Source organism: Brassica napus, chromosome C2 (genome assembly GCF_020379485.1).
Source record: "Brassica napus cultivar Da-Ae chromosome C2, Da-Ae, whole genome shotgun sequence".
Taxonomy (NCBI): Eukaryota; Viridiplantae; Streptophyta; class Magnoliopsida; order Brassicales; family Brassicaceae; genus Brassica; species Brassica napus.
Window position 1 is genome coordinate 43,929,559 of NC_063445.1, and position 13,884 is coordinate 43,943,442.

The 13,884-nt window shown below is 39.7% G+C and overlaps 2 protein-coding genes and 1 pseudogene across 2 annotated transcripts; 1 reads left to right on the forward strand and 2 right to left on the reverse strand.

Annotated features, from left to right (window-relative positions):
• Positions 1–5: 5 nt before the first annotated feature.
• On the reverse strand, positions 6–1,665 carry LOC106379821 (metal tolerance protein C4). Its single transcript, XM_013819689.3, has 3 exons — positions 754–1,665; positions 602–662; positions 6–512 (listed from the first exon to the last, which is right to left on the reverse strand). Exons 1-3 carry the CDS (start codon positions 895–897, stop codon positions 388–390), a joined length of 330 nt encoding a protein of 109 aa, XP_013675143.2. The 5' UTR covers positions 898–1,665; the 3' UTR covers positions 6–387.
• Positions 1,666–10,309: 8,644 nt separating this feature from the next.
• On the forward strand, positions 10,310–10,800 carry LOC125582428 (probable disease resistance protein At5g45490). Its single transcript, XM_048749125.1, has one exon. The coding sequence runs from the start codon at positions 10,354–10,356 to the stop codon at positions 10,798–10,800; it is 447 nt and encodes a 148-aa protein (XP_048605082.1). The 5' UTR covers positions 10,310–10,353.
• Positions 10,801–12,931: 2,131 nt separating this feature from the next.
• Positions 12,932–13,882, reverse strand: LOC125582429 (annotated as a pseudogene).
• Positions 13,883–13,884: the final 2 nt, after the last annotated feature.

The following is a 13,884-nucleotide window of genomic DNA, read 5'->3' on the forward strand; positions in this document are numbered from 1 at the left end:
AATGTCCAGATCCTGAGATCTGGCTCCTGTTTGCATTTCACTTGAAATTTGTATTATTCCAAGCATGTACAGCCAAGCAAAGCAAAGGCACGACAAGATGGCTAAGAAAAATAAGTATATGAGAGATGCTTTTAGATATTAAACTACAACTCAGCGTGACTACAACAAGCTTTTTGTTGTCCATAGGATTTAAAAGTCACACATGAAAGTTTCTAACATCAAAACAAGATACAGGAGAATTCATCATCACATATTTCCCAATCACAAAGACACAAACTTGACACAACTTTTTTTTCTATTTCACCAAGACTGCCAGACTTGTGGTTTCCATTTCTTAAGGCCAAGAGAATGTATCGACAACGCAGACCTCTGGAAGAAAGTAACAGATCATAGAGATTGGTCTATGGGAATGTGTTCTTCGATGTCAACGTGCCGGATTCCAGGAACAAGTTCTTGGATCTCTTTCTCTAACCGGTCAACTTCACTTCCTAAAGCTGTTACAACCTCCTCACCTGCAACAATGATTTTAATCAGGTTTCCTTTCTAGCTAGGAGAATAAAACAATGACAAATACGCAAGTAGAACTTGGTGCACTACATACCGTCGTTTGACATAACATTGAGCATTCCAGAATCATCTCCTCTCTTTGCAGCCTCGCGAAACTGAACAAACACAACTATCAGAAATTTTTATCATAACCTAATGGTATCGTTCATCTTCAGCGAAAAAAGCCCAGCTATCACATTTAGTTACCTGTTTTGCCCACTCTTCACGCCCAGTTCTCTTAAGATAGTTTTGGACGACAACAAGCTGCACATTTTGTCTCCACTTATGTCTAGCGAGATTGAAGGCCGGTTCTTTTGGGAACAACATTTTAAAATCAAGTTTTAACTTCATCAATATATTGGGCAATAATACACCATAACAATCCTTTTTTTTAACGTATTCCAGACTTTGTTTCTCCACCAAAACTCATTTTTATCAAATTCAAGTTTAAACCCTAAAAATAACTAATTTGGAAAAAAAATTATTTTTAAATTCCAAGCGTTATTTTTTTTGGCAAACAACAAAGAATTAATTATTTTTAGTATAAGGTAGCTATTTTTTAAAACCATATTTTATTTTTTCCCACCAAGGCTATTTTCAAAAATATATTAATAACTAATTCTGTAGACACTAAACCAACCCTATAAAACTAAGTTTTTTACATGAAAACGCTAAAAACACTAATGCTAGATCAATTAATTACAAATAAACAATTTCAAATATCAACAAATAAGAAACCACCAGGTATACTAATTAGGGGTGGACTTTCGGATACCCATTTGGGTTCGGTTTCGGGTTTATTCGGGTTTCGGGTTTTCAGGTTTTCGGGTTTTTGGGGTCAAATATTTCAGCGAAATTCGGGTATTTCAAAATTTTAGTTCAGATTCGATTCGGATCTTTGCGGGTTCGGTTTGGCTTCGGCTAACCCATTAAATTTCTTTTTGAAAATTTTAAAATTAATTATATACTAAAATTTTCAAAAAAAATCTATAAACAAAATAGTATATTACATATAATTTGAATAACATATGTCAAAAAAACCTAAACTTAGCATATAATTTGGTTTGCTTTGAATATTTGGATACAAAATCAATAGATATTTTAAGTTTTTCTGGTGTTTTGAGTATATTTTAGCTAATTTAGACATTTACTTTTGAATATTTGTATATATTTTAAAAGTATTTTGGATAATTTAAACATATCTTATATGTTTTGAATTTTTTTAATATAAATAAAATCTAAAAATAATTAACATATTTATGTATATAAATCTGTTTCGGATACATTCGGGTACCCTAAATATTTTGGTTTGGGTCGGGTTCGTTTCGGTTCTCTAGATACCAGAATTTTGAACCCGTTTGGATATTTAATCAATTTCGGTACGGGTTCGGTACTACTTTTTCGGATCGGGACCGGTTCGGTTCTTCTGATTCAGGTTTTTTGCTCAGTCCTAATACTAATATCAACCTAAACAATCTGTGTGCGTTCAACTCTTCCATTCATCACCATTATAGACCACATGTGAAGGACCCTAAGATCGGCTCACTTGAATGGATCAGATCTGGATATGAACTCCGAATGGAGAACTAGATGGATTGAAGGGTCGCACGAAGGTTGCGGAATGGCCTTCGATATTTTCGACTTCAGTTGGTGCTTGATATGACTCACAAGTCCACCAAAAGAAGAATCTTGAACCGTTGCTTGATATGACTCACAAGACCAACGAGTTTGAGAGATGTTTGCTTGGATATGACTCACCAAGAAACAAAATAAGTTCTAAACAAAGAACAAAGAGTTTAACTCAAAAGCTTTTGACAAAAATCGATTAATTATTCCCAGTGAAGAGTTTACATACTTATAGAGTTTTGTAGATCTAGGCATTAAATAGAAAAGTAGATCTAGATCTAGATCTAGTCACTACATGGAAATAAAGAGAGAAAACTAGTCAAAGTGACCGTTCGGCTTCTGTCCAGATGCATCCAAACCGGCTAAGTCCAAAGCAGTAAGGATCAACACATAGGCGGGACGATCAGCAAGGGCCGTGGGACGTTCTGATCGGACAAGTTGCGTTCCAACAAAGCCCAAGTCTTCTGATAGCTTAAGGATCCTTGCCTTAGAAAAATATCCAAAGGAAAAGTCCATGATCGGATCGGACAAGGTAGAAAGATCATCAGCACGGTCGTCGGTACATGCAGTACGAGCCAATCGAGCCAAAAGAGAGAAGGCATGGTCTGAATCGGAATTGGCTCGAGCTAAGTTGGATCTAACTTAACCATCAGTCTTGGCTTGTCGAGTTGGCCGGGAGAGACGGGCTTCAGTTCGGTCAGTTCGAGCATCTGGTCGAGGATCTGGACGAAGCTCCAATCTGGACGTTCGCGGGTCGAGCCGATACACGGCCCGGTCAGCCTGTCTGATCTGATCGGTAGGATGAACCTCAACTGGGACGTCTGGAACGTTCTGATCAGTCTGGTCCATGAACTGGGGCACATCATTCCCTCCTTCTTTAAAAGGATTTGTCCACAAATCTGGATCATCAACAAGAAAAGGAGAAAGATCAGACACATTAAAGCTTGAAGAAATATCATACTTACCTTGCAAATCAAGCTGATAGGCATTGTCATTGATCTTTCTAAGGATCTGAAATGGACCATCGACCCGAGGCATAAGTTTAAACTTTCTTTCTTCTGGAAACCGTTCTTTCCTCAAGTGAACCCAAACAAGATCACCCTCTTTAAAGATCACCCCCTTTCTCTTCTTGTTAGCATATCTTTTGTACCCTTCGGTTTGGCACGAACTTGTTCATGTAACTTCTTGATAGTGTCTGCTTTCCTTTTGCCATATGTGCTAACTCTTTCACTCAGGTGTAAAGGCAAAAGATCAAGTGGAGATAAAGGATTAAAGCCATAAACGACTTCAAAAGGTGAAAACTTAGTAGCAGAATGCATAGCATGGTTATAAGCAAACTCAACATGAGGCAAGCATTCTTCCCAAAATTTAAGGTTTTTCTTAACCAATGATCTAAGCAAAGCGGACAAAATTCTATTCACTACTTCAGTTTGGCCATCAGTTTGTGGGTGACAAGTTGTAGAGAACATCAATCTGGTTCCTAATTTAGACCACAAAGTTTTCCAGAAATAGCTAAGGAACTTAGCATCACGATCAGAGACAATGGTCTTAAGCATTCTATACAATCTAACAATTTCCCTAAAGAAAAATTCAGCAGCTTGCACAACATCATCAGTTTTATGACATGGAATGAAATGAGCCATTTTCGAAAACCTATCAACAACCACAAAGATGGAGTCTCGACCAGTTTTAGTCCTAGGCAAACCAAGAACAAAATCCATAGAAATATCTACCCAATGATGAGAAGGAATTGGTAGAGCCGAATACAAACCGTGATTAGACTCCTTGGTTTTGGATTTCTTGCAGAGCACACATCGGCCACAAATCCTCTCAACGGCCTTCATCAAGCTTGGCCGGTAGAAGTGATCATAAACCATCTTGTATGTCTTCTTGACTCTAAAATGTCCCATAAGGCCTCCTCCATGAGATTCCCTGAGAAACAACTCCCTCAAAGAACATTGGGGGACACACAAACGGTTACCAAAGAATAAAAATCCATAATTTTGAAAGTACTTTCCGTAAGCCACTTTGGAACACTTCTGAAATATTTCTTTGAAATCTGGATCAGTCACATACAAGTCTTTGATAAATTCAAAACCAAGTAGTTTCGTTTCAAGCGCTGAAAGAAGAGTGTACCTTCGGGACAAGGCATCAGCCACAACATTTTCCTTACCTTGCTTGTATTTGATAACATAAGGAAATGTCTCAATGAACTCAACCCAACGTGCGTGTCTCTTGTTCAGCTTCTGTTGACCCTTAAGATGTCTCAAGGACTGGTGGTCCGTGTGGATAACAAACTCCTTAGGCCAAAGATAGTGTTGCCACGTTTGGAGAGCTCTTACCAAAGCATATAGCTCCTGGTCGTAGGTGGGGTAGTTGAGTGTGGCGCCTCCAAGCTTCTCACTGAAGTAAGAAATGGGTTTCCTATCCTACATCAAGACATCACCAATTCCAACTCCGGAAGCATCACATTCAATCTCAAAGGTTTTAGAAAAATCAGGAAGTACAAGTAACGGAGCATGAGTCAACTTCCCTTTTAACATCTGAAAAGCTTCTTCTTGGACTTGTTCCCATTTGAAACCGACCTTCTTCTTGATCACTTCAGTCAGCGTAGCAGAAATGGAACTGAAGTCTGGAACAAACCGTCTATAGAAACCGGCCAGAACATGAAAGCTTCTTACCTCGCCCACGGTCGATGGACTCGGCCTGTCTCGGATGGCTTTGATTTTCTCCTCGTCCACTCTAAGTCCATCAGCACCTACGACAAAACCTAAGAACACCACGTGATCTGTTCCAAAAGAGCATTTACAAAGATTGGCAAAGAGTTTTTCTTTTCTAAGAACTTCAAGAACAGATTTTAGATGTATCTTATGATCTTCAATGTTTTTGCTATAGACAAGAATGTCATCAAAGTAGACAACAACAAAATGTCCAATGAAAGACCTCAAGACATGATTCATCAAACGCATGAAAGTGCTAGGTGCATTAGTAAGACCAAATGGCATAACAAGCCATTCATACAATCCTAACTTGGTTTTAAATGCGGTTTCCACTCATCACCTTCTTTCATCCTAATCTGGTGATAGCCACTTTTCAAATCAATTTTAGAAAAAAACACATGATCCATGTAACTCATCAATCATGTCGTCTAGCCTAGGGATGGGATGCCTATACTTTACCGTGATGTTGTTGATGGCACGACAGTCCACACACATGCGCCAAGAGCCATCCTTTTTGGACGCGAGAAGGACAGGAACAGTACAAGGACTGAGGCTTTCCCAGATGTAATCTTTCTCAAGGAGGTCACCAATCTGCTTCTGAAGTTCCTTGGTCTCCACCGGTTTGGTACGGTAAGCTGGCCGGTTTGGTAGAGTCGCGCCTAGAACAAGGTCTATCTGATGTTCAATGCCTCGTATTGGTGGCAATCCCTTAGCATTAATGCCTCGTATTGGTGGCAATCCCTTAGCATTCTCATCTGGAAATACATCAGAAAAATCCTGAAATACATCAGAAAAATCCTGACTTTTGAGAGTAAAGAGATCTCTTGACCTGACTTTGCTTGATATAGAAGTTGGAGTACCATTGGGATGATTCAGGTTCATCTAGCTTAGGTTCTTTGTCATGGCTCCTCTTGAGCTGGATCTGATCTTGATGAACCTCCAAAGGTGTCAAAGGAACAAGAGTGATCTTCTTTCCTTTATGATCAAAGGAGTGTCGGTTTGTGAAGCCATCATACACGGCTCTCTTATCAAATTGCCATGGCCGGCCCAAGAGAATGTGGCATGCGTCCATAGGAAGAACGTTGCAAACAACCTCGTCCTCATATCGGCCAATGGTAATAGGGACAGTGACTTGCTTTTTCACATACTGTTCTCCAGCCTCATTTAGCCATTCCAACCTGAAAGGACGAGAGATAGGCCGAGAAGCAAGTCCTAGTTTCCTGACAAGAGTGTCACTAGCAACATTAGTACAAGTCCCACCATCAATAATCAAAGAACAAACCTTTTCAGAAACTAAACAACGAGAATGAAAGAGATTCTCCCTTTATTTTTTTTTCATTGGTTTTGGGTTGGACACTCAGAGATCTTCTTGTGACAAGTAGAGGACCATAAGCTGGATAGTCGAAGCAAGCCTCCTCATCATAGATCGGATCGGAATCATCATCAAAGGTGGGATCGGAACCATCGACTAAGCGGCCGTCTGTCTCATCGAAGATAGACTCGATCATGCCTTTCCTAGCAATAAGTAGTGGCCCTTGATGCGGATATCCAAAGGACTCGTCCTCATCATCGAAGATTGGTCCAAGATCATCCTTGTCCTCCTGTTCATCCTCAGATTCAACTTCTCCATTCTCCATGAGAATCATCACTCGTTGGTTGGGACAATTTTTTGCAAAATGTCCTAGACCTTGACATTTGAAACACCTAATGTCTCTTGCTCGGCCAGAAGTATCAACTGCCTTTCCTTTATCATCACGAGCAGGGACATCAGTTTTAAAAGCATTATGTGTTGTGGAAGAAGACTTATCTTTGTCTTGGTAGCTTGGCTTAGGAGAACAAGCCGGTTTAGGAGAGTAGGCCGGTTTAGAGGTAATGGCCGGCTTTGAGAAACTCTTCCTCTTAACTTGTTGCCCGATCGAGATGGCCTTGTGTAGCATCTGTTCCACAGTACCATACTCTTGAAGCTCCATACGGTCTTGGATGTCTCGGTTAAGGCCAGAGAGGAACCTAGCCATAGTGGCATCCATGGGCTCGTCTACATCTGCCTTGATCATCAAAGTTTCCATCTCCTGGTGGTAGTCTTCCACGGACTTAGTGCCTTGAAGCAAGCGTCTGAGTTTCTAGTGGAGGTCTAGGTGATAATGAGCAGGAACAAATCGTCTCGTCATCAGCATGGAAAACTCATCCCATGTCTCAATCGGTCTCTCACCTGTTCTCCTCCTGTGGTCACAACATGATCATACCAATTAATAGCATAGCCAGAGTATTCAGTAACATCTAGTCTAACTTTCTTAAGTTCAGAAAAGTTTTGACAATCAAAGACATGTTCAATTTTTCTTTCTCATTCAAGAAAAACATCATGATCATTTTTACCCTCAAAAGGTGGGATTTTTAGTTTCAATCCACTTAAGCTATCATTAGTACGTTCATTTCTAGCAGAAGGATTGACATCACCTGGATCTCGGGTTCTAGGACCTCTTCTTGGATGGTAGGCTGATCTGGCCTCGTCCTGTTGATCATCCTCCTCTCGGATCTCATCGTTGGACCGAGTGTTCCTACGCAGACGGTCTCTTCTTGCTCCGGCTCTAGAAGGAGCTTGGCTGGCCTGAATCTCATCAAGCCTCTGGTGGATCTGATCTAAACCTGCGTTCAACATGTTAGACATAGAATCATTCAAGGCACACATTTGAAGGTTAGACAATCCAGCAACTGAGTTTCCGGGACGGTTCCGTTCATCATCACTACTCATGGTTCCTGAAATTTCTTAAACACAAAACGTTAGATAAAAATCCTCACACTCTCAAGTGTTTGATCCTCACCCACTCACGTGTTTCTCTCAGAATTTGGATGGTCACACAAACAAGTTTCCACTCAAGGTTCTAAGAAGAACAGATCTAAGAATCCCAATGGACAAATCGAAGCAAACACAAGGGAATTTTCTCAAGATAGAAAGATAAGAGATTTTGGTTTTGGGAATCCGTTTTAACCACCTCAAAGGCTGGATTTCTCCTCAGCCATCAGACTTTCTCTTACACCACCAATCCCCCAAATGAAATCTTTTCGAATTCCTTTTTTTTTTTATAGATCGATCTTTCTTTTTTTCTTTTTTTTATTTTTTATATGTAGAGGATGGTAATGAGGGGCCCAGATTGAAGATAGATAGAAGAAGAAGTGTTTATGATTTAGAAATGGAAGATGAGCAAGATGAATGATTTAGAAGATACCAAACGAGCGGCTCTTATACCACTTGAAAAACCCTAAATCGGCTCACTCGAATGGATCAGATCTGGATATGAACTCCGAATGGAGAACTAGATGGATTGAAGGGCCGCACGAAGGTTGCATAATGGCCTTCGATATTCCCGACTTCAGTTGGTGCTTGATATGACTCACAAGTCCACCAAAAGAAGAATCTCGAACCGTTGCTTGATATGACTCACAAGACCAACGAGTTTGAGAGATGTTTGCTTGGATATGACTCACCAAGAAACAAAATAAGTTCTAAACAAAGAACAAAGAGTTTAACTCAAAAGTTTTTGACAAAAATCGATTAATTATTCCCAATGAAGAGTTTACATACTTATAGAGTTTTGTAGATCTAGGCATTAAATAGAAAAGTAGATCTAGATCTAGATCTAGTCAATACACGGAAATAAAGAGAGAAAACTAGTCAAAGTGACCGTTCGGCTTCTGTCCAGATGCATCCGAACCGGCTAAGTCCAAAGCGGTAAGGATCAGCACATAGGCGGGACGATCAGCAAGGGGCGCGGGACGTTCTGATCGGACAAGTTGCGTTCCAACAAAGCGCAAGTCTTCTGATAGCTTAAGGATCCCTGCCTTACAAAATATCCAAAGGAAAAGTCCATGATCGGATCGAACAAGGTAGAAAGATCATCAGCACGGTCGTCGGTACATGCGGTACGAGCCAATCGAGCCAAAAGAGAGAAGCCATGGTCTGAATCGGAATTGGGTCGAGCTAAGTTGGTTATGACTTGACCATCAGTCTTGGCTTGTCGAGTTGGTCGGGAGAGACGGGCTTCAGTTCGGCCAGTTCGAGCATCTGGTCGGGGATCTGGACGAAGCTCCAATCCAGACGTTCGCGGGTCGAGCCAATACACGGCCCGATCAGCCTGTCTGATCTGATCGGTAGGATTAACCTCAAATGGGACGTCTGGAACGTTCTGATCGGTCTGGTCCATGGACTGGGGCTCATCAACAGGTAAACAAAAGTAAAAACAAAAAACAAATGACAAAATCCCGTACACAAAAATAACACAAACACAACGCATCAACAACGTATTCGGTCCGCGCTTGCCCGGGGGCTATGCCCCTAGTAATAAATAATGGTAAAGTGCCATTTCGTAATTGAACATATTATTGAATGTATCTCGACGACTTTTTGTGTCCATACTGTTCGAAGACTTCAAAATGTTGGTCTTTAATTAATCACTTTCTTTTGTCCAAAAAAAAAAAAATCACTTTCTTAAAACCCCTAACCTTATAAGCTTCTCTATTAAAAAGAAAGTATCTTTTTTATCTACAATAAAAAAATCATTCTAGGTCAATTTCATTAATTATATAATATGACATAATAATCAATAAATCTATTAATAACAAATCATTTTAACTATTAATTTGAATTTTATTTTTAGTTATAACAAAATCTGTTGAGTAAAAATATAACAAAATTTAATTAAGATTTTTATTAAATAATAAATTAACTAATTTCGTAATTAGTAATAAAATATTAATAACATTAGTTAAATTTTATTACAAAACAGAAAATATGTAATAATTGTTTTTATAAATTTATAATTATAGTCTATATTATATTAAAATAAAAATATTGTATAGATTAGATATCAAAAAATATTAAATTGATAAATTGACCTATTTATTTTTAAAATTTTGTTTCATTTAAATAAATATGTTTTACCGTTAAAGCATGTTAAATTTTGTTAACTATGTAGTATTTTTATTAAAAAATAAAGTTATTAACATTTGTTAAACTTTTATTTAAACAGCTATATATTTTCACATGTTGAAAAAATTCTCTATTTGATTATTTCAAATTATGAATTAATTGTATAGAATTCAGAAATGTTATAGCAAAACAAAAAAGTAAAATTTATAAAACAAATTTTACAGATTAATAAAGTAAGAAACTTGAACAATAAGATAAAAAAGTTACACAATATGTAACATTAAAATATTGATTATATATTCAAAAATTTATGATAATATCAAAATTAAATATTTGTAAAATAAAATAGCCATACGAATTGTGCGGATCAAAATAAAATAGCTATACGAATTGTGCGGATCAAAAGAAAAAAAAAAAAAAAAAGTAAGTTTCACCCCTTTCTCTCTCTCTTTTTGTTTTTTCCTTATCTTTACTTGTTATTTCTTTCCTGCAGATTTTTCTTTTCATTTTGTGTTTATTTGCTATCTTCTCTTGAATATGAATCCAGAAATTCCAAAGCAAGGAGAAGCCTTCTTAAACCTCTTCAATCAAAAATATGAAGACTGGGCCAATAACGGCAACAAAACAGATCAAAAAGATCCCAAAAGTAAATATCTCTCAACAGGAACTCTGAAAAAGAGAGAGGGTGGGGCATTGGAGCCAGACGAAAATGATCGTGTGGAATCCGATTCTAAACTTCCAGGCCATAAAATCCACGGTTTCAGCAACGAGATCAAGTCATTGAAGAACTTCTTGCTGGACCAGAAGGTCTACAATGAGTTCAAGACTCTTGTGGTTGTAGGAGAATACGGTGTGGGGAAGACAGCTTTATGCAAGACCATTTTCAATGATGAAGACGTGAAGAGTGTTTACGCTCCAAGAATCTGGGTGTCTATGCATAGCACTGAACGGTCTGCTGAAGACGTGGTAAGATATCTGTTTTAAAGAATATCTTGACAGTTCTTGGCATGGTCTGAAGGAACGGATATCTGTAGATTAGTATAAGTAAGCATATCTGAGGTGGATTCTAAAAAACTTGTAACCCGGAAGGGATGGAGATATCTGCTTTGACAGCGCTTGGAGTCTTGAGATCTCGATTGAGGAGTCTCGATACTTGACGACAAGATCAAGACAAATAGCTGCGAGATCTAGATGAGAGTAATAAGTATAAAGCAACATATCGAATCTGAGGTTAGGAATCTAACAAAACTTGACGCAGAGTGACAAGCAGACACAGGACAGAGGAAGAATGAGGACTTGCTTCTTCTGCTTGATGCGCTCCCTCTACTTGAATCATGACTGAAGTTTTCGAGACAGAGTGGAGTAACTATCTGATTAGTGTTTGATGATGTGGTGCGAGAGGAACACTACTGGAACGAGAAGCTTCAAGACGATGAGGGAGAAGCTCAGAGAAGGATAAGAGATGGGGAAAATATCTTTCAGATGGATTCCCTAACGGCTCTGGTGGAAGAGTGATATACAGTACAACCAGGGATGAGAACAACAGAATCTGGCGACAGGACGGCATGTGGCCTAGAGGAACATGAGATTACATCGTCTTTTGGCCTCTGACTGATTCTCTAAGTGCTCCTTGAGATATAAGTGGCCGTTCGCACGGATATATACAAGGTAAAAGAATCCTCCTAGGAACGACAACACAGAAATGCCATTGAAGAGCTATGAACAAGTCTCGTGTTGTCTTCCCTCTAGCTGTTCAGACTGTATGGCCACGCTTCTTGCCTTCCGTACTTTTCTCTTGAGATGAAAACACTGAGCAGACACACTTGGGAATGGAACAGGCAAAACACCTGGATCACTGTCTTCACCTACTGAGCCGAATGGTTCTACTCCACACAATGGGTTCTATCTCAAACCGCTTGAGAAGATTGAAGAGCCCTTTGTCATTGTGGTTCCAAGCTTGGGATTTGGTTTCTTCTATTAGTCTTCACTGTTGTCTGTTTCTGTCTCTGTTGGTGCTTGTGGTGTGTGCATGTGTCTGTCTGTATGTCCTTTGTTGTATCAATAATCCAGAACCTCAAGTAGAGTCTTCTTTTAATGTCAAACTCTCCAGTTTCTGGAGCTTGGTGTCTGATACTGTGTTGAACTTCTTACATAAGAAACCATACCCGAAGATATCGTTCCTGCTCTTCTATTCTATCTATACTCTTAGCGCTCTCATGCATTTGTACATAGCAGAGCCTCTCAGTTTCTTATTTCTTCATAGCTTCTTAGATACCCAAAAGTATCATAAGATAAGCAAAACAAGACAATGCAACCTCCTTATTAGTCAACTGGTAACACACAAACAACAACACATGAAAGCAAACAAGGAAGACATCAATGGAAAATGAGGAAACAACATACAACACCGAAACAGAATGGATAGACAACACATGTAAAAACTGAGCACGCTCGCTCAGAGTTGGTTAGACTGCCGCGCCATTCCGATACCATCACAGGGGCAGAAACTAACTTGAGGCTCCTGATACTTATCCAAGAACTCCAGTTTTGGAAAGTATAGTGTCCTCAGCTCCCTCCACTCCACTTTAGCCTGGGAAGGACTCAGACGCAAAACCTTGACACTGCCCTCGTTGGCTTTCTCAGGCAACATGACTTCCCAAAGCCCTAAGCTTGGTTCCTCCTTTGATGTATATTTTTTTACCAATGTACGTTTTCACGTGTACGTGAGTTTCACCAGGCTCAACAATGATGGAAGTTCTTTCGCCGTCAGGAAACACTGCAGGTCAGTTCACGCAACTTTCTTGCTTGGAGGTGGGTAGCTTGGAACTGGATCGTCTCTGTGCACTGAACCATTGTGAAGCTCTGGTTCTGTGATGGGCTATTACCAAGGAGTGTCACCGTTCTGAAGAATTTTTTTACTGGGTCCAGCAGTTGGTTGTCTTTGTTGTGTTCATTAATACCTCCCCAGGCCACTTTCGCTTTTCCAGGTTGGAGAAGTCCTGAATTCCACAAACAGTTGAAAAACAGTGAAGTCGCCACCTTTGTTTATAGTAAATGCTTAGCTTTCTCAGCTTCTCAAGTGCTTCAGCTCATCCAGCAGACAGAACGTCTCCCATCAGTAGCATACTACCACAAAGCCTTGAGAACTCCTCAAGTTATCCACGCCATGAAGCCTCTTGGCATGCGGTCTATCACATGTAGCAATCCTGTGATGTCTAAGTAGGTCAGTGCCTTTAGGCGAATCTCTATGTCTGGAAGCTTCTCCAGAGTAGCAGCAAGCTCTGAGGTCCAAGATATGGAGCTCCCGAAGCTTACAGACAGCATCATCAAGTCTTTCAATTCTTGAGAACTCCCTTGAAAGCTCAAGAACTTGAGTTTGGTCATGTGCTTCAAGTACTTCATAAGCTCAGGGTCTCTCTACCCTCGATGTGTCGGTTCGCAGGTTTCTCATCCCATCTGCCTAGATAAAACACCTTTAGCATCTTGTATGCAGTTTTTGATAGAGGGCTAAACTTCTTCTTCCCTGATGATTTGTTCCATCAGAGAACCACTTGAATTGCAAAATCAGGAAACCTCTCAGAAACATTGAACACTGTCTCAATTCCCCTGCTGGCATTTTCTTAGCTTTTGCTTCTTGGCTGGCTTGATGATTCTTCCACAAGGCAAACTTTTTTCAAGTCTGAGTGTTTCATCCTTGGCGTCTCTTCCCTTTCTGATACATACTAAAGAGTCCTATCTCCTCTGAGATACGAACCACTGAGGAATGCACAAAGGGTGTCATCTGTAGCAGTTTGGCTCCACTTTGCGTTTGTTTTCGACAGGCTCAATCAACTTTTTTCTCCATAAACTCTCTTGAGAATGCCTTTCACAGCATCTTCCGGTTTGATTCCATCAGGGAGAATCCCTTCTCCAATCCACCAATACATGAAAGCATTGTTCTATTCACTTCTTGATTCTCCGGGAACACAGCAAAGCTCAGCAGGCAGATCTTGCGTTCAGTAGTAAGCTCTATGAACTTCTCCTTAACTTTTCTGAAACCGACCGCGAGTCTTTTAAGATCTTTCATCA